Source organism: Carya illinoinensis, chromosome 10, assembly GCF_018687715.1.
Source record: "Carya illinoinensis cultivar Pawnee chromosome 10, C.illinoinensisPawnee_v1, whole genome shotgun sequence".
Taxonomy (NCBI): Eukaryota; Viridiplantae; Streptophyta; class Magnoliopsida; order Fagales; family Juglandaceae; genus Carya; species Carya illinoinensis.
In genome coordinates this window covers 29,589,011-29,611,444 of record NC_056761.1, presented here as the reverse complement: position 1 = coordinate 29,611,444, position 22,434 = coordinate 29,589,011, and the positions used below count along the sequence as shown (strand labels likewise).

General features: G+C 34.5%; 1 protein-coding gene across 1 annotated transcript; it reads left to right on the top strand.

The window, feature by feature from the left end:
- The first annotated feature begins 18,539 nt into the window (after positions 1-18,539).
- Positions 18,540-19,338, top strand: LOC122279900 (small polypeptide DEVIL 16). Its single transcript, XM_043090795.1, has one exon. The coding sequence runs from the start codon at positions 18,835-18,837 to the stop codon at positions 19,018-19,020; it is 186 nt and encodes a 61-aa protein (XP_042946729.1). The 5' UTR covers positions 18,540-18,834; the 3' UTR covers positions 19,021-19,338.
- Positions 19,339-22,434: the final 3,096 nt, after the last annotated feature.

Below are 22,434 nucleotides of genomic sequence, written 5' to 3'. Positions count from 1 at the left end.
CAAAACAGATGATTTTAATCCTTCTAGCTGTGTTTTTTGTTCCAAAAGTGTTCTCCAATCAAAAGTTACGGCCAAATGGTGAAAAATCCCTTTTATATGCTCTGACGACGGAAAACCTTAGATCTGGAAAAATACGGTATTCGCTCAAGCAATGTGTCGAGTGAGCATCGAGCGTTCGACTCCGCCTGACTTCGCTCGAGCAGCCAAAAGCCTCCGCTCGAGCGATCTTTGTTTTCCCGCAACCCGCTCGAGCTCACTATCGAGCGACAGTCGAGCGTTTGAATCTGCTTGAATTTGCTCGAGCGACCAAAAGCCTCCACTCCAGCGATCTTGTAAATCTGCAATACGAAATTTTGCAAGTCATCAGTAAACAAATGCATATGTAAACAAATTCAGGATGCAAATGGGCAGGAAATAATGGATCCTTGCCTGTTGCACCTATACCACATAAATGAAAAAAAAATCATATCATGAAATTTTTAGTGGTGCGACTAGATTCAAAGAGGTAGTGTAAATATATTATTAGGACAATTATCAATTTCAGGCTGATTACCACAAGTCATCATCTTACATCATAAATGGCAGGACAGATTCAGAACAGGTTACAAGTCATAATTCTTTTTTTTTTTTTTTATCAAGGACTATTCACAAAATTTTCATTTCATCTCATTCGCCAAACATCTCTCTCATTTCCCAAAACCTAATAAAACATCTTAACGCAATTCATTTCACTACTATTCACATAATTCTTTTTTTTTTTTCACAATGACTGTTTACAAAATTTTCATTTCATCTCATTCCCTAAACATCTTTTAAAATGCGCAATTGACAAACAAGATGTATGCAAGAGAGTCATCAATGCAGAAATAGAAAGGGATACAAGAAACATGTACAGTGACCATTAAAGTCTATGGATGTTGTCCAGAACAGTAGAGTGCTGAAAAAAAGAGGCATGAGCATTGAGTTCCACTATTGTGTGTACCGATTCTCAAAGTTCCTACCACTCCTCTCCCTCCAGATACACCAAATGAGACAAGTAGGAACCATTTTTCCCACTACAATTTGCGAGCTACCACCCATTCATCTCATGAGTCAAAAAGATCTACTATGCCCATCTAACCTGACCGAAGATAATTCCATAAAGTACCAGCCATCTGACAGTGTAATAAATTAATGTCCACAGACTCATCGCTCCATTGTTCATGAATTGCAACCGCATTACAAGGGATTGTATCTCTCTCTCTAGAAGACCAAGTACTGTCTCCTCATTATCCATGGTAAGAATCTCCTAAGAGATGCTAAAGCAAAGAATGCAGCTCTTGGCAATACTTTTGCCTTCATTATTTTCTTCCATCGAGTTCCCAAAAATATAAAATATAAAAAAACAAGCAAAGAGAAAACTTAAAACTTAAGGTTTGCCTTGACCCACAGCCTAGGATAAGAATTTCATATTTTCGAGCTTAGTTCTTCAACAAACACTGGCATCTTGGACCCTCACCCCAAGGGAAAACCTCACGTACTTCCTAAACCAACAATTTGGTCTCCTCCCCTTATCATCTATTTACTGAATACCCGTAACAGTTCAATACGAAAGACGTACTTGGGTTTCGAAACAACAGACAGCTCTTAAGCTCTCACAGACGTGAAGGTATTCCAGTGCATGTATACTAAAACTACATTTCTTCATACATAAGATTAGCAAATAATCCAATCTCTGAAGGAACTAACAAATCTCCCAAGGCCAATAATGAAATTGGGTTTGAAAAAGGCCCAAATATTATAAAATTGTCAACCATACAGCCTAGCATTAGTTGAAACCAAATCCGAGGCTATTGTAGAGCACGAAAAAGAGTTTACACCTAAATAATTCAGTTATTACATGGCATATACGTGTGTGCGGAGAGAGAGAGAGAGAGAGAGAGAGAGAGAGAGAGAGAGAGAGAGAGAGAGGCAGGGGTGATGGAGCAGAAACCTTGTGATAGGTCCCAATCTAAGAGGTAAAATGAATGCTACAGAATATTTCTCTTAGGACGAGAATGAACCACAATTTGAATGAATTTTTTCTCTTCGGGTAAGAAAGTACCACATAGTTTGGATAAATATTTTTTGATGATTCTTCATTGATAAGTCTTGGCTGCTTAAATAAGCAAGCCCATGTACATTAATGCCGAAATAAAAGGGAAAACTAGTAGCTAACAACTAGAACTCAAACACATATAAAACGAAACATGCAAATAGAGGTAAAATAGAGCATGACTAACAGAAATAAACATGCAATAGAAAAACACATCCTGCAACATAAAACTCTCAACTACTAGGACTCATTCCACTTCTTCATGTAAAACACTCGACTACTACGACCCAGTCCACTCAAACCTGTTCTTAGACTTACGTGGCCTATCAATACTCCCCCCATTAAGTAGATCCTTGTCTTTAAGGTCAGTTGGGAACATTTGTAACAGCTATTTCATTTAGCCAATTGCTGTTGGACCCAGACCCATTTGAAGGTCGTTTGCTGCTGGTATAGGTGCGCAGCTTCAAAAATGCCATATTGCCGATTTCGAACAAAACATCCCTCCTCAGTTGGTTGGTCTTCAGTGACATATTCACAGATAATGTTGACACTGCAATCGTATCCTTCCAGCATGAGTAGCCATGACCCTTGACACTGGTGACCTACAGTAAAATGCTCATTACAATTAAAACATAGACCTTGAGCTTGCCTCCACTGCATTTCATTCCAAATCAGTCGCTGAACAGGAGCTGCAGGTGCGACTGGTGTGCTCTAGTTGTTGGCGGAAGAGCTAACAAGGTTCTTGGTGGTGGAGGATGTACTAAGGTCCTTTGTCTCGATAGTTGATCATCTTTCATTTGCGCTAATCCGATAGCTTCTTTTAATGTCTAGGGTTTAAAAATTCAGATACCATCCGCGATGTCTGTCTTCAAGCCACCCATAAATGTTCCAACAAGAGCTCTTTGCGTCCAGCCTCGTACCTGATTGTCCAAGCGCTTGAATTCCCTCAGGTAATCGCATAGAGAACCATCCTGCCTTATCTTCAAAAGAGCCTCATCAAAATCTTCACGCTCTGAAGGCCCAAAGCGAGCCCAGAGTTCGTCTTCAAAATTTGCCCACGAGAGAGCGCATCCTTCTTCTCGGAATGTCCTGTAGATCCACTACCATCATTGGTTGGCCTCTCCTTCCAAGTGATAGGAGGCCAAAGAAACTTTCTGGGCTTTGGGAGTATTCTGGAACTCAAAAAATTGGTTCTTTAGAGAAGCGTGGAAATTCAATCTTGGCTGATTTTGACGAGACGATCAGCTTACTTCCATCTTGGTTTTCTCAATGGTGATTGCCATGATTTGAGGACTCCGAATTACAGAGTAAAACATTCGAAACTCAATTGAGAGTCTCCTCCAAATTGCGAAGTTTGTTGTTCATACCAAACTCCATTCGATGTAGTCCCTCCTGAACTGCATCGAGCCCAGACTCCAATTGCTCAATTCATTCTTTGTTGGTTCCTATAAATAACCTGGCTCTGAGGCCAATGATAGGTCCCAATCTAAGAGGTAAAATGAATGCTACGGAATATTTCTCTTAGGGCAAGAATGAACCACAATTTGAATGAATTTTTTCTCTTCGAGTGAGAAAATACGCACAGTTTGGATAAATATTTTTTGATGATCCTTCATTGATAAGTCTTGGTTGCTTAAATAAGCAAGCCCACATACATAAATGCCGAAATAAAAAGGAAAACTAGTAGCCAGCAACTGGAACTCAAGCAGACGTAAAATAGAGCATGCAAATACACATAAAACAGAGCATAACTAACGGAAATAAACATGCAACAAGAAAACACATCCTGCAACATAAAACTCTCAACTATTATGACCCATTCCACTTCTTCATGTAAAACTCTCGACTGCCAAAACGCAGTCCACTCCTATGTTGTTCTTAGACTTACGTGGCCTATCACCTTGAGGGGATGAAGGCCAACTTTGAGGTCACAATCTTGGTGTTCCTGGCCGGGCTTCTTTACTGATACTGTTGTTGGTATTAGTGTTATTAGTAGTTGTCAACAAAGAAGAAGAAGAATCTAGAGTTTGCTAGGTATTTTCATCATTGTTGTCGTTGTGGATCTCCAATTCCTTCTTCTCTGCTACCGACTCCATTTTCAACTTTCTCCACAAGAGCCCTAGTTCTCTTTCTTTTCTCCCTCTAAAAACAAAACATGGAACTTTAATAGTAGGAGTAGCTCAATATTTAAAAATATCATTTATCTTTTTTTGATAGGAAAAAAATATCATTTATTTTAGAACACAAGGTAATGATATCCTAAGCCGCTGTTTTATTATTTAGTTATTTATTTATTTAGTATTATTTAAATTTAGATTAAAAATTTTAAAATATGGCATTTCTTGCATAATTTTAAAAAAAATTCATCCAACGAACGTAATTATATAATTTAATTAAAAATAAATTTAATTTTATAAAACTTGACCTTCTTTTATTATTTGAGTGAATTTTTATAAAATTGAATTTATTTTGAATTAATTTACATGATTACATTATTTGATTGAATTTATTTTCTTCTAAATTATGCAAGGATGTCATATTTGAAATTATTAATCTAAATTGAAATAGCAAAGAGAAAAAAGTAATAGCTGAATAGTAAGGTAAAAGTAAAAGAGGTGTAGGGATATCATTACCCTAAAGGTAAGCTCTTATGATTTTCTTTTAATTTTTGACCCATTATTCTCAAGATTCCATTTCTAATTTTGAAACTTTTACGCTGTGAATGGTTGACAAATTTATCTCAACTCATTTAAAATTAATTATTGATGAGATTTATTATTTTTTTTTTCAATTTTGTATAAGAATAATTAAACATATTTCAACTTATTTCACACACTCAAACACAAATCTCAACGTACTTATATTTAAATATATTTTAATAGAATTCACAAAACAATACTATTTATAAATTAACTCAAAACATTTGAGATCATCTCAACATCCAAACAAGATCTTAAAATAAAAATGAATAAATATTATAAAATGTCAAATTTCTCTAAAAAAAAAAAAACTTTAAAAATCTAATTAAAACTTACAAAATATTATTCAAACAAAAATTATTTGAAAAAAACAAATCAACAATTTTAATATTTAACCAAAAACAAAGTAATAGGAATGGGAAAGGATACAATATTATTTTCACAAAAAAAAAATGCCACTTTGCCCCTTAGGCTTGTCTCTGGTTTTGATCGGTGATGTATTTTTTATTTTTCATTTTTTTAAATATTTATAAAGATTACTTTAATGGATTTCTATATATTTTTTAAAATATATAAAAACAATGCAAAATGTCTAGCTGTCAAGCCTAGCAGTATGCCGCTGTGAGGCAAAGTTGCATTGGTCTTTGTATAAATATTATTGTGATATTTACAGTCATGAAATACATAAACGTCATATAATTATTTTGAAAAAAATGAGTAAATACATAATGTACTTGATAAAAAAATTAATTTTTTTAAAAATAGACTCTACTCTTTTTAAAAAAGACGACTATATCTAACATTACTCTTTATATAAATATGATAGCTATATTTATTAGATCTCTTACTTTGTCCTATCTCTGAAGAAAAAGGAGAAAAAAAAATCACTTTTTACTAATTTCTCTATGTCAAGGCTACTCAATAAGATGTGTCTGATAGCAACTTTTGATAAAACAAAACAAAAGTCGTATCTTTCCAATGACTAAAACTTTCAATATGATTTTCCATCCAAACATTTGATAAGAAGTTTGCCAATAAATAGATCAACACAACCATCTACCATTTTGCACCATATTTCATTCTCTCTCACTATCTCAACTTGCCCAAGCCCTGCCCTTTTGGATGAAACCTTTGACGGCCTTGAGAGCCCTAGAATAATAAATAGGTTATAGCACATGGGAAGGAATTTTGGTGAAGAATTTTGGTTTGGATTGAGAGTTTGAAATGAGATGAGATAAGATAAAAGTTGAAAGTTGAATAAAATATTATTAGAATATTATTTTTATTTTAGAACTTAAAAAAGTTGAATTGTTTATTATATTTTATTTAAGAATTTAGAAAATTGTAACGATTAGATAAAATGAGTTGAAATCAAGTTATTATTCAAACAAGACTATGTGAGTAACCCTTAGCCAAAACTCCACCCGTTTGCATTCCTTTCGAGTCTATATTAGAGCATTATAGATGAGATATTGACAATCTTGTACATGATAACTTGGGCTAAATAAGCTCAGCGGTCAAGAAGAGTGAAGAATATGGTTGGCAAAACCTGATGGCTAAGTGTATTTCACATCCAGTACATTCAGCGATCAAGTTGGGCGAACTATTTGCTTAGCAAAAACCTAGCAACTAAGTCAAGTATCTTTTTTCCTAATCAAGCTTTCTTTGAAGGAAATAAGGATACAAGTATCTTTCCAATATCAATATACAAATAACTAGAATGGACAATAGCTAAAAGAATGCTACCAAATTTTAAGTTGGTTAATTGCAGCCTATTGTATCACCGGGTGTGCAAATCGATTTCGAGATCAATCAATTTTTTTAAAGAACCATCTTTTGTGAAAAGACAATGTTGATGCAATATCCTCAATAATATTAGAGATTTTGCAATCCGTGAGTTCTCCTTTTATGGTTGAAATTGCTAGTTCGGCATCACTTTCATGAGGGATTGAAGAAAATTTTAGGTGCTTTGCCAATCTAAAATCGGTATGGTAGAAGGCTTTTCCTCTGTCCATATCTCTATGTTTCTCCTTTTGAGTTTCTGCAAATTGCCGAGGCTGTTGACGATGAGTTTCTAACAGCTATATCAAAAGAGATACTAAAATGATTCGCCCACAGGGGGGGAGGGACGCTGCCATATATTCACGAATTTTGACATCTTCTTCCTTATCCAAGCTTCAAGATCTTCCTGGTAGGAGGAGTTCAGTTTCTTTGATAATTTTTGGAGAGAGGGTTCAATATGATTGTGGACTATATCATTTCATAGTCACCAAATAAAGTCTAGGATCAGTGCTGCAAAGATTTGGAAATGGTGCTCTTCTTGAGAGATTAATCTCAAATTCATCTTTGGATTGAGAATTATGAGGATTCAGTCTTTCATAGAACTTATAGTCCAAGAAGAGAGATTTAGAGGCCAAACACTTTGACTCCACAGAATTCTGGTGATCGGACACTCAATGAAGAGGTGAAGTAGAGATTCTTCTTGACCATCACATGGCAGACATTGAAGTGATGGAATGTTTGGGATAAAGCTTTTGAGTCTGTCTTTCGTGAGAAGATTATGATATGAACCTGCAGGAAGAGGATCCCTTGAACCCACAATCAATTTGAAAACTTATTTAAGAAAACTAAAACCAAGTCAATGGATGGATAATCTAGACCCAATGAGAATTCATTTCAAGAACTTTGATTATATTAAAAGCTAGACTGGTTGAAGAATCCATTTCAAAAACCCAGATTACAAATGAGGAACGCCACAAAGGTTGTTATTTACCTTTGATAAATTCAAATGTTCAATCAAGAACAATAGGAGATAAACTCAACTTAAAATAAATAAAATTTATCAATTTCATAAACTTTCATAATCTTCAAAATGTGGCAATAAGGTGTATTTATACTAAAACCTAATTAAAACCCTAGACTAAAATAAACTTCATCTTTCAAAAATACCCCTAAATAAATAGTGTCGCAGGTACAGTGCACGGCTACAATATCGCTACAGTACTTTACCTTTTGAAACTCTAATTCAACAAAGTAAAACATATGTGGGCCAAGCACCTCAAGCCCAATTATTATAGACTAATTCCTATAACTAATAAAATAAGCAATTTTAATGAGATAAACAAATCCAAGGCCTTCAATCACATAAATATAATAATAGGTCATAATTATGTTACACTCTTCCATTGCTTGCATCACATGAATGAGAACTAGATCTCCTTCTCTCAAACCCAAATTGAATATTGGACTCGTGCTAGATTCATCCCAAGTGGATTTTACTCATCCTTGCATAGCTTCTTTGATCTTCCTAATTCTTGATCTTGTAATTGCCTCATCTGAAACTTGCGAAAGATTTTTACAACTTAGTCCACCTTAAGGCCCATCATTCCCTCTATCCCTAAAAGGATTCACTTCGAATCTCTACCTACATCAAAGGAAAAAAGTTCAGTAATATTGAAAATAGCATAAACATAATATTTACGTGAAAGATCCACTTGATATAAATTATCATTAATTCTCTCAAGAATTTAGAAAAGTCTATCCAAGCTACTCCTATCATCAACAAGCAAAAGTATCAAATCTAAAGAAGTAAGTGGATTAAAACCATAAACAACTTCAAAAGGTGAATAAGAAATAGTAGTATGCATGGTACTATTATATGCAAACTCTAATAATGACAAATGACACTCTCGCAAATGTTCATGCAACAATTCAATGAATGAAAAATGATACTCCCACAAACGTTCATGAAACACATCTAAAGTCATCCTTACACCGAACCACTCCAATTATATACGACCTCAATAAATGGCAAACCATACTTTCGAAAGTGTTAATGCAATACGCCTAAACTCATCTTTACACCAAAGTCACTACTCCAACTAAATGCAAACTCAATGAATGGGAAACAATACTCCCACCAATGGTCATGAAACACTTCTAAGGTCCTCTTTACACCAAAATGTCCCAACAAACTACATACATGCACAAGCAACTCACGCATAAGACTAGTAGGCTCACAAACTCTATTCTTTCTAAACAAATACCAATCTAGTATATAACACTTACCAAGCAATGCTTTCTCATGTACTCCATACATACTAGCAAAATCATCATCATTAGCATATAATTTTTTATCATATTCAAATCTCAATAACTTTGCATCTAAAATAAAGATAAGGTCATACATTCTTGCTAATGCATTAACAACAAAATTTTCCTCACCATGTGTGTATTTGATTACATGAGGAAAGTTTCAATACAGTCCTCTCACTTAACATGTATTCTAGTCAATAACTTACCTTGTCCATTCAAGTGTGTCAATGACTCATTCTTCCAAGAAAGTTCGGGTAGAGATTGTCGCACTTGACACAAAATTAATGTATTACTTTATCTATCTAATAGGTGGCAATACATTAAACACACCGCTAGGAATCACGACCTTATATCTTTACAACAAAGAGATAACAACACTAGACAAAGGTTCGTTAAATTTGTTAGTATTAAAATTCCCCTTAGTACAAAAACTCACTTCTTTCTTTATTTTTCTCTCACTTTCTTCACTCTCACTTTTCTTTTCACTCTCTTTTTTTCTTGATGTTTCAACCTCAACCTCATTTCTTTTCTCTCTCATTTTTCTCTCTCTCATTTTATGTCTCACTATTTCTTTCTTCCCCAATCTCACTCGCACTCTTTTTTTTTCACTCAACCTCACTTTTACTCTCTTTTATGATCAATCTTAGTTTCTTTTTCTCTTTTTTGATCAATCTCAGTTTCTCTCTTTCTTTTTTTATCAATCTCACTTTCTCTATTTCTTTTTTTATCAACCTCACTTTTACTCTTTATTTTTTCATCAACCTTACTTTTCAACTTCAATTGATCCTCATGAACCTGTGTTGGAGTCAAAGGAGTAAGTTTGATTGTTTTTCCATCATTTTCAAAATTGTACATATTCCTAAACCCATCATAGGTCACTCTCCTTTCACACTATCATGGCCTCCCCAACAAAATATGGCCAGCATCCATAGGCACTACATCACAAAGTACCTCATCCTTGTACTTTTCAATAGAAAAAAAGAACTATCACTTGCTTATTTACCCTAATCTCTCCACAATCATTCAACCACTACAACTTGTATGGTCTAGGGTATTTCAAGGTAGTTAAATTCAATTTCTCAACTAAAATAGTGCTAGCCATATTAGTACAACTCACTCCATCAATGATCATACTACATATATTGTTGTTGATGTGGCATCTAGTATGAAAAATATTTTCTCTCTACTGCTTTGTATCATCCATCTTATTTTGTGTACTAAGAGCATGCCTGATAACCAGAGACTCACCATACTTGTTCTTATACTCATGTTCAATACTAGGCTCACGTCTCCTTATATCTCTTCCACTTTGCAGATTTCTAATCAATGCACTTCATTGATCCATCCTATCATTTACTTCCCCTAACACCATGTTCAACCGCTCGAATTATTGTTGCATGACCTGCAACACAAAGGAGTTGTCAACCATCCCTTTTGGTGATGAGTCACCTTTATGAGACATCGTATGCACTGCACAAAAAGAATGTTAGTGAAAAAAGACCTCACACGCTCGCTTCCTTATATGTTTACACTCGAATAATGGCAGTCTACTCGTGTTTCACTCTTACTTGACTTTTTTTCGATAATAATCTCACACTTTCTTGCATTTTACTTCAAAAGTTTTCCCACTCAAGTTCTTTAAAAACTAATTGAATTCAATCAAGACAATATAACCTTATTTTATTACAACTAGTAATTAGGTCCAAGAAATAAAAACAAGAAAAAATACGAAAGATATAAAATGATATGAGAATCAAGGAAATTTGAACGAGGGAAAGATTAATCACAAAACAAGATACCAATAAGAAAGATGTATTCAGACCCTTTGATGATAAAACTTAATCAATGTCTAATCACTCAATTTTCATATTGCAAGTATTTCAAACAACTATACACAAAATCCATTTCTCTCTCTTCTTCTTTTTTTTTCCTAAATTTTCTTTTCTTTTCCTTTCTTTTCCTTTCCTTTCCTTTCTTTTCTTTTCTAGTATTTTCCTTACTTTTCGTTTCTTTTCTCACTAATTCAATCACAAACAGCAATATTCAATTGTGTAAATCAAACAATTGAACTTGAACACACAAAAATTGACAAAAAGTAGAAGGAAATAATGAAACGAAACTCCAAGCAATTAACAATTCAAAAATACAAGAAGCCCTAAAATTTAGAAACCCTAATAAAGCAAATTTCAGCAGCCCAAGATTAAGGAATTTTTGCACTTTTTTTTTTCTAGAATCCTAGAACAATAAAGCCCTAGAATTAAATTTAAAGATGTAATAATTAAAAGATAGAACAATACCTGATTGGAAACCGAGTTCTGAATACCAAATGAAATGAACTGGTGGGAAGAGAATTCCTTGAACCCACAATCAATTTGAAAACTTACCCAAGAAAGCCAAAATCAAATCAATGGATAGAGAATCTAGACCCGTTGAGAACTCGTTTCAAGAACTTAGATTATGTTAAAATCTAGACCTATTGAAGAACCCGTCTCAAGAACCCAAATTACAAAGGAGGAACACCACAAAGGTTGTGATTTACTTTTGATAAGTTCAAACGTTTAATAAAGAACAATAGGAGATTAAACTTAACTCACAAGGAATAAAATCCATCAATTTTCATAAACTTTTATAAACTTCAAAATGTGGCAATAAGGAGTATTTATACTAAAACCTAATTAAACCCTAGGCTAAAATAAAATTTGTCTTCCAAAAATACCCCTGAATAAATAATGCTACTGCTACAGTGCACGGCTACAGTATCGCTACAATACTTTGCCTTTTGAAACCTTAATTCAACAAAGTAAAATATATATGGGTCAAGCATCCTCAAGCCAAATTATTCTAAACTAATTCCTATAACTAATAAAATAAGTCATTTTAATAAGATAAACAAATTCAAGGCCTTTAATCACATAAATATAATATATAGGCCATAATTTATGTTAGACTCTTCCATTGCTTGTATCATGTGGATGAGAACTAGATTTCCTTCTCTCAAACCCATCTGGAATTGTGGGCTCTTGCTAGACTTGTCCCAAGTGGATTTTATCCATCCTTGCGTAGCTTCCTTAATGTTCCTAACTCTTGATCTTATAATTGCCACATCTGAAACTTGCAAAAGATCTTTACAACTTGATCCACCTTGGGGCCTATAAGAATATCCTAAGCTATTTTCCAAAGAAGGATCTTATGTTGGTCATGGATTTTCTAGAGAATGAACTTATATCGTAAAACATGCATAATGAACATGCTATTTACACTATCTTGTTATGTGAAATGTTTTGTTGAGATATACTATACCTAGATTTTAACATTCCTCCTTGTGATATGATTTCCAAGCAATGCATCGATTTGCTAAACCAAAGGAAGAAATTTTGTAAATAGGGTGGTTAGTGATTTTTTTTTTTTTTTTTTTTTTTTTTTTTTTTTATACAGGGAGTGGGAGTTTCGAATCCAAATATTCTATTTAGAGAACCAGTCATATGTCATCAGGCCATTATGCCCTTGGCGGGTGGTTAGTGATAATTAGTCACGTGCAAAGTTGTAAATCCACATTTCCATATGCAAAATTACTTCATTTTGAAAATTAGGTAGGCTTCACTAGAGGAGGAGGAGGAGACCTATTGTGGTCCTTGGACTTTTACCCCCAAAGATGATTTGTTAGCTTAGGTTATTTTGATTATTTTAAATAGGCATGAGTGCAACTTTGTAAGTGAGTAAGTTTTATGAATAAAATGAGGTTTTGTATAAACTAGTGTTTCATAAGAGAGTAATTGTACATATAACTATGAAGTGCATAAATACCGCACATTTGTTTTGAAAAAGAGTGGGGTCCACTATTAAAAAATAAATTTTTTCATGTGGGTCTCATGTTTTATTCACTTTTTTCAAAAAAATTACACGACGGTTACATAATTCACGGTTACAAATATATTTTCTCTTTATAAGATGTTCAATGTAAGCTTTTTAGCAATGTTTTCGTGTATGCATTTGTAGTATACTAATGGGGATGTAGTCATCTCGCTAAAGTCCCAACTTGGGATGTCACTGGATCTTATCAAAGCATGTCAATTTTAAGCTATGATGAGAGACTTAAGGTATTGTTTAGATAGTAAGTTAAGATGAAATAAGTTGATATGAAAGTTAGACGTTGAAAAAATATTGTTAGAATATTATTTTTTTAATATTATTATTGTTTTAAGATTTGAAAAGCTAAATTGTTTATTATATTTTGTATGAAAATTTAAAAAAAATTGTAATGATAAGATAAGATGAGATAAAAATATTTCTTGTATCCAAACTGGGTCTTGGGATTTGTAACACCCCAGTTAAAAATACCATAGGCCTTGACCCCCACTTAGCTTTGACCCTAGCTAAGTAGAAGTTGGGCTATTTGAGAATAAGAATATTTTTTTGGATATTTGAGTTGGCAAAAGGGCCATATACTTTAGGTTTGGTAAAATTATTGGAAGATTCTAATGCAATATTGATTTTGAGAAAAATGACATTTTTGGAGCTTAATTGGTTTAATAATATTACTTTGGAGAATTTTTAGTGCTTTATTAATTTTGAGGATAAGATGCCAAGAGACCAATGGAAGAATGACACGTGGCATATTAATGGGTTATAAATATTGGATGGATTTAGAGAAGCCCAAGAGTGATTTAGTAAGGGCCTCAGTTTTATGGGTATAGAGGCTAAGGAAAGACACTAAGACCTTAGGCCCAATTTAGAAGATATAAGATTTTAGACCTACTTATTGAATACAAGACTAAGTGTCTAACTTAATAAACATAAGAAATTAGGCCCAACATAATAAGCATAAGGCTATTGGGCACAATTAAGTAAGATTCAAAACTTTAGCCCAATTGTGGAAAGACTCAAAGATTGGGACCCAACTTAGTAGACCATTGAGGCCAATGACAAGCCCAATAAATATGGACATAAGATCCATAAAATAGCCCACTCCAAAGCCCACAACCAAGACTTACTCTTATGGCCCAATAAAAGCCCAACCCATGAAACCCAAAGCCTTGTCTTTTATTTTATTCTTCCAAATGGGATCCATATATACCATACCATTAGTTTTCCTTCTCCCCAAGCTTACCCAGATGCCCCTAGGGTTATAATTCAATTTTTAACTTGAGTTAAGATCACTATTCATCTCACCCATGAATAAAACCCAAATATCATGATTTTTCATAGTTTTCTTGAAACCTTTTTTTTCATAATTTCAAAATCTGAAATTTTTGTTTTATGCACTTATTTTGCATCACTCTTAGAAAACTCTTGAAAGTTAGAACTAACACAACCAATTTCATTTGAATTAAAGACATGTCATGGCCACCATAACCCACCAATCGGCTACTTGGTGTAAAAACTATGCAACACCTTCAATAAGCTACCAAAGCCATGCCCCCCTCCACAAATTTTTCACAAGTTTTTCTACACCACTCAGCCCTCATGATTTACCCTAAAATCAGACCTAAGAGCTGGCCAAAAACAATTTCACGAGCCAAGCCAAAAACCCAACTATTTCCCCTAGGAAGTGTAGTTGAATTGAAACTAGCTGCACCTTCATCTTTCATGAATTTTTTGCACCTATTTGCCTCACTTCCCCATACCATCACCCTTGTCTTTTGTTCTTTGGGAGTGCTTCAAAGCACTCAAGTACTTGCTTGACCAATTACCTCTCCAAGGCAGCCCAACCAATTGGCACAAAAAGAGGCACACTTGAAACCACTCGGCTGAACCATCACTCATTTTGTTCCTTTCGTTTTTGACCAAGCATGATCACTCGGCAAAAATTCATGTCTCTCTTCCTCACTTCAAAAAGCCTTCAAATGATGATCATAATGCCCCCAATTAAGATCAAGGAGATAGGACAAAAGATGGTCAAAATCTAGACAAAACTTAGAACCCAAACTGTTGGCCTCCATTATGTATTTCTCTTTTTATTTTTTTTATTGCCTATTTTTAAATAAACGATGTAAATGCATAATTTCAGACTTAGGTTTAATTTAAAATCTAACATCCCCCCCTCTCTCTCTCTACATTCCCCCCATACACACATATTAAAAATATAAAAATAATAATTTTGTTTAATAAAATGACGTTATTTTAACTTATGCTTTATTTTTTATTTTTAAATAAACAATGTAAACTCATCATCTTAGGGTTAGGTTTATCTTATAACATATATCAAAAATTATTCGTAATAAAATTTAATATAAAGAAGCAACTTTTCTTTTACACCATTAACGACAACCAACATATACGTAAATCAACCCCAATCTTTTAAAATTTAAAAAAGTTAAATTATTTATTATATTTTATATAAAAATTTAAAAAATTTATAATAATTATATAAAATAAGATGAAATAATTTTATTTATATAACCAAACTAGACTCTATGATTTGGGGTTATTAGGATTACTTATCCGTATCCAAACGCCCCCCGTACAGGGAACATATGCATTTTTTTTCAACTACACTTTTTTAGGCGATAAGATTTGGGGTTACGGGGACTTGCAAGACAGATATTCTATCCAGATGGGCCCCTTGGCCCAAGGCTCTTTGGCGTTTTACAACCTATATGTCACGTCAAAAGAAAGAAGATTGTCCAAACCAAACCTAGAAATGTACAAAGAAGATTAGTTTAGACCCTAAGGCAATCTGTATCTTAGAAATTTTATTATATTTTATTTTTAAATATTATTTAAATATAAAATTTAATATTTGGAGGTATGACACCACCACTCGTCATCCTGTCCCACCACTCGTTATCCTGTCCCACCACTCGTTATCCTGCCCACCACTCGTCTAGCCTCTACTTGGTCGGGATGGGCGGCATGCAGGCCAACTGGGAATCAGGTTGGGCCTTAGTTAGGCCCAAGCCTCCTAGGGGTTTACCCCTTCTCTCGACCCAGCCCATACACACATATTAAAAAATTTTAAAAAAATAATAATTTTGTTAAATAAAACGACATCATTTTATCTTATGTTTTAATTTTTATTTTTAAATAAATGATGTAAATGCATCATCTCAGGATAAAGTTTAACTTAAAATCTAACATCTCTCTCTCTCCCATCATTGTATCTCTCTCTCCCTCTTGCTGGTGTGGTTGCGCATCGTTCTCTCCTCTCCTTTTCTTCTTCTCCTCCCCCCACTATTTCTTTTTATTCTTCTTGAAGTCTGGATGTGGGTTTGGAAAATGACCCATCGAGGGTGTAGCTCGACAAATTCTCCTGATAAGGTATTTTGCCTATTTTTCATACATTTTTTGATACCTTTAAACATTGAAAAGAAAATTCACAAAATTTTTTTAAAAAAATATTTCTTCAATCATTAAGTAAAAAATATCTATTAAGACCCGCTGTCGAGACAAACCCTTGATAGCTGATTTAGTGTTGTCCTTGAGTTTTTGTATGGGACACCCCACCACGTACATCATCTTCTATTAATTTTATTTACTATTTAACTTTAATGCATATTTGATTTAAAACAAAAGTTTTGAAGCCAGATGTACGACTCTACTTTTATAGTTTAATCAAAATTGAAAATAAGAAAAAGAAAGAAGAAAAATGATTGGCTGTATTAATTATTTTTTAATATACAGACAATCACATTATTAAAATATACATATAATTTTTAAAAAATAATATAGTCAGACTTTAATTTGTGTCCAGAACTTTGTGGGCATTCCGATAAGCCTAAAATCATGTCCAACTAATTTCTTTGATTAGGTCATTCAAAATGATGCTGATGTCATTTAATTTAATGATAACGATATAAATCAATCAACAACCACATGATCAGTAGGAAATAAATTGCAATAATAACCATAAGATCCCTACCCAAGTCCTTGTACTTGCAGTTTTTTATTTGACATCTGATGGCTTGCAAAATTTCATATTGCAGATTTCACAAGTTCGCTCGAGCGGAGGCTTTTGGCCGCTCGAGCGAATTCAGGCAGATTCAAACGCTCGACCGCCGCTTGACAGGGAGCTCGAACAGGTTGCTGAAAAACGAAGATCGCTCGAGCGGAGACATTGGCCGCTCGAGCGAAATCAGGCAGAGTCGAACGCTCGATGTGCGCTCGATAGGACGCTCGAGCGAAATCAGGCAGAGTCGAACGCTCGACGCGCGCTCGACACCCCGCTCGAGCGAACATCGTATTTTGACAGATTTTAGGTTTTCCGTCGTGAGACCATATAAAAGGCCATTCTTCACTCTAGAGCCGCGAGTTTTGACTGGAGAACACTCTTTGAGAGAGAAAAACATAGCTAGAGGGATTCAAATCAATTGTTTTGGAGACGGAATTCCAATTTATTGCACGCACGTTGGATTCATACACGAGCACGGACGGGAGAAAGGCGTTGAATCGTTCTCTTGAGCTTTTGACGACCAGTTGAGGCTGCAAGGAGGATTTTTCAGTGTTTATTTTCTTCTTCCCATCTTCTCAGAACAATTATGGTGAATTCGTTTATGTTGAATTCCAATTCTAGCATGAGCTAAATTTTCTTCTTTCTAGGAAAATGATGTAACCTAATTCCGAACTATGCTTGTTTGTCCATGCTAATTTAATGCATTCTCTCTTTGTTTATCTGATTTATTCTGAGTTTAATGCTTCTAATTAACTGGCCATTGATTAGATGATTATTAATCTTGTGATTTGCTATCGAAAGAGGGAATCATAGGATAGATCTTGGATATTTCAGCATAGGTAAGTATAGAGATCGAAAGACTTGTATGAACCTGTGTAGTAATTAAATCATTGGTCTTATTGCGTTCTTGATTATTTAATTTGCATACTCTTGTGTGAATTGATAAACTAGAATCACTTCCAATTGACTATCGAAAGAGGCTTTTGGATGAATTAGAGATTTGCTAATAGACAAAAGAGGTTTAAGTTAAATTAGCTGGATGAGAAAAGCATAGTGAAGAATTATGGTGAAATCGATTTCCTAGAAGTTTTCTTCCCTATTGAATTTGATCTTTGAAAGTCAGTTTTATTTTCTTTGCTTATTTCTCTTTGAGTTGATCTAAGTTTATTTGCAACTACAAAAACCTTAGCGATTCCTCTAGATAAAATTGAGATTAGTATAATTTTGGTATTTGGCAAGAGTAAGGTACCAATCCCTGAGGACGATACTCTACTTATTACTTTACTATAAAACTACGATACTGTACACTTGCAGTTTTGCACCGGTCAACATCATCACCAAAATATAGTTCTCAGATTTTCCCTATATTATAAATAAAAATATATAGTTTTTTTTTTTTTTTTTTAATCTCATCCGAAGGATCACTTGACTGAATTGCTCCGCATGCACGTGGCAGGCCCCACTTGCAGGATCTCTGACCTCTGACTTCCTCGTGTGGAATAATGGTGCAAAATTGAAATCATCATTACCTGTTTAATTAAAGATTTAACATAACCTTAAACAATTGGTACTTGAATCACTTCGCCAAAGCTGCCGCGCGCTTTATATATGCAAAAAGCTTTTACTAACATCAGAAGTCATCATACTCGTTTCTGCATCATGATATGGTTTTTTCTCTGCATTAATTTACAGCTTGTACAGACGAACCCACGGTGGAAGATTGTAAGGATTATTTATTTATGGTAGTTTGAAGTGAGAGTGGGGTCAAGGGTGAATTTACAACATTCAGGTGAGATCTCAGGAGTATTGGCCCATTCTATGTATCATATTCAGCACTATCCTAGCTGCTTGACAGCTGTTGGGGGGCAATGTTTCCGAATCATAACCTAATTAATTTATCAGACTCCAATATTTGTGTGTGTGTATATATATAATAGCTAGCAACCAAGCGCCCATGCCATTGATCTCTCTACCTTTCATATTTACTGTTTCCAGTTGTAGCTAGGAGGGCGGAGTGCGGACAACTTGTGGCAAAAACAGTAGCAAAAAGAAGGCTAGTTAGCTGAAAACATTTATTTATGGCAGCAAAAGAGAGCAGCACCAGCAGCATCAACACAAGCTTTACAAACCACCACGCCTGTGAACCCTGCAGATCGTTTGGCCAAAAGTGCAGCCATCTTGTGAAGAAGCAGCGCGCAAAGTTCTACATCCTCCGCCGCTGTATAGCAATGCTTGTATGTTGGCGAGAGCGTGGAGAGCATTGAGAACTAGGCTAGCTAGCTACTGCTGCTGCTTGTTTATTTATTTGGTTTAGAAATATCTATAGATTATATTCACTTAGGATGTAAATTATTAAAGAGTTCTTTTAGACAGTTTAGCTAAAATAATGTTGAGGAAATTATTTGCTTCTCAATGGCTTTTAGATCTGTAGAGAGTCAAGGTCCAGCTAGTTTTGTAGTTTTGTTTCCTGGGCTTTTACCCTCTGATCTTATCAAAAAACAAAGCTGGTTTCATATATATATGGCTGTTTTTTAAAGCTTAATTAATATAGATTGGCAGCTTTGCACTGCTTCAACTAATAAGCAGTGGCCTTTACCCCAACGAATCAATGAGATTCAGATGAATATTTCTGCATATCAAACTCTCAATATTGCGAGTTCTTGGATTAAAAGTTTCCAAACTTCGTCATTGAATATTGTTTTAAGTACTGTTAGGCTTTTGAAAATGAGATTGTAATTATGCACAGATCTTTATATAATGATCATCATGAGTGGTTGCTGCAGCTTGGTTTTCCCAACCAATTCTCCGATATTCTCTTTTCCCTCCTCGATCTATTTTTCAGATCAAGCCCTTCTGCATGCTTAGATTCAGAAAGGAAATGATGCATGCTGTTGTTCTCAATGCAAAAGAGAGCAGCTAAAACTAGTTTAATAAACAGTGGAAATTGCTCTTTTTAATTAAATTTCTTCCCTTCGATCTCTCATTTTCCATATATTTTTCTTCCTATTATTCCAATTAAATCTAGCAGCTAGGCACTTGGCAGCAGCCACGTACCTACTACAACCAAAATCATGTAATTATTTGTCAATTCAGACAAACTAATCACTAGGGACCTATGCTAAGGGAACATCAGACAAGAGCAAGGCATCGATTTTGATAATTATTTTATTTTGGACCATCCTCTCTAAGTTATATTTTTAGTTCTCTATACCCTAGCCATAGTAGTTTTGTATCCTCAATTCCCCACCATGCATCTTTTGTTTAAATGTTTCTTTATATGCAACAAAATTCGATGGTCCAGATCACACGAGATGGTTGACCTTACATCGATCTAATTTTGCAATTGATCGAGGGATGCGAGAATAAATAATTCCCTATTGTTTGTCGCTTTCATCCAAGGAAAAATAGGTCGATTCTCGATTCGAATATCATATCAAGTTCACAATATTCGAGAATCGAGTTGATGATCTTGTAATTAAAAGGAAAAAAAATACAAATTTTTACGAACTACCCTCTCAATATTTCGGGAAATTACAAAACATCATGTTAAATGATTACTTAAATTAAGGTACAATGATTGAGCATGACTATTTCTTAAAATTTATGAATATCATATATATATATATATATATATCTTCTATATATAAAAAGTGTGTATGAAACGGAATTTCTTGTTTTAACAGAAAATATTGTTTTTGACGTTAGTTTTGTGCTTCTCGTTAAACAGTAGTTAAGCCACCGTTTGTGGCTATTTGTGTAATTCCACAAATCCTGAATCCCACCGCATTCCATCTCTCCCTTCTCATCACTGTGAAAACCTCCTGTAGCACCTCGTCTTTGAAGTCTTCCATACCACAAGTGAGCAATGATTTTGACCCAGATCCAAGATTGCAGCTGCTGTTGGTGGTGTGCCCTGGGGTGTTGCTGACGCCAAAGGTTCTGTCTATGCTGAATTTCCCGCCGTTCTTGGAGCTGATTGAGTCGGCAACAAGCGTGGTGGTGGCGTCGGTACAGGTTAAGAGCTCGAAGCAATAGCCAATGCCCCATGGGTTCCAGGCGTCATCCTCTGGGCGAAGGATGAGCCAAGCGCCAGGACTAGATTGGCTAAAGTTATGGGAGTCACAGGACAGTACGAACGGAGTGACCATGGAGGCCACGGCGACCGCCGAGCCCGTCAACATGGTCTTGAAGTTGAACGACCCCATAGGCTTTGGACTTCGATGGCTACTTGAAGGACACAGACTGGGAAGTTGGAACCTCAGAGAGAATAAAAGAAAACCGAGGAAGAAGAAGGAGATAGAGGAAGCAGCGGCGCCAATAGGAGGAAAGAAAGAAGAAGCAAAGCCCTAAGGGCTAGATAGCAAACAGCGTCGTTTGGGGGAGAAAGGGGGCTGGGCTTAAGGCACATGGGCTGGCCCGAAAACTAAAGAAATTTGGCCCAAAAAAAAAAAAAAAACCCACTAGAACAAAGCCCACCCAAAATTAAAAATTAAACATGGTAAAAAGACACAATAAAAATCAAGAAAAATCAAATAAAAATATTAAAATTAAATATTAATAAAATAAAATAATAAAAAATCTCCAACAATAAAATAATTTAAATTAGAGTGTAATTCAAATGTAAAAATAATTATTAATATCAAGAAAGTATATTATTTAAATTTCACAATTTAAAGATTACAAAATAAGATTATGAAAATCATGTTTGATCTAACTAGACAAACGTGCTTTGCACGTTGCTTTGACCTAGTGTATAGATACACATGAATATTTCTTACGGATACTCATTTTCTGATCATTAAAAGAAAATTGTACAGTTATTACTACTTATTTTCTGTAAAAATAATTTGTTATTTTTTGTTAAAATTGATCTATTTTAACAGAAATCAATCATTTTTGCAAGAAATAAGTGATAATAATTGCCCAATACTTTTTTTGTAATGAGTAAATAGTCATTTTCTTAGTAAATATGTGATAATGAATAAGCCATATTATATATATAGTTTTAATCTCATCGTAAAAGTGCTGTATATTTCTTGCTTCCACAAACATGTAGGCAGGTCTAACACAGATGATCAAACATTTCAAACTTGTATTTAATGTCTGTTACTAACTACGTTCACACATATATAATGTACACTGTAAAACTCATAGAGCCCAACATGCAATTCATGATGCATTAAATAAACGCACTGTTTCAAACATGTCGACATCGCCTTTTCACCTACACCCACTATATACACATGCATAGTAGCATTATGCATATATACATACATATATATATATATATATGTAATTTGAAGCGATAAGAACTGTAAATCATTCTGCCAAAGACAAATTAGACAAATAGTAATACACATGTGCATCTTCGCGTGATAGTCAAACAGTCTCGCTGGGGCACATACATATGGGAAAGCTTTGACTACAATGGGAAAGCTTGGCGGTAATGGAGGGGTAGCAAAGGGATCAAGATATTAGCCTGTTTTCTGCACACGAAAAGACACTACGCACGTACTATTGCTTGGACTATTCTTAATTAGTTTTTTAGCGTTGCTTTCTGATCAACAGCTTACTGCAAAACATGACAAGCCACGTATAAAACCGGCCGCATCCAAATATGGGTACTTCATTTCTCATCAATAGAAATTAATGAAATCATGATCGATCTCTGATCAATC

What these genes read in the sequence shown, in the direction of transcription:
- LOC122279900 (XM_043090795.1), top strand. Translation starts at nt 18,835, where the DNA reads ATGGCAGCAAAAGAGAGCAGCACCAGCAGCATCAACACAAGCTTTACA.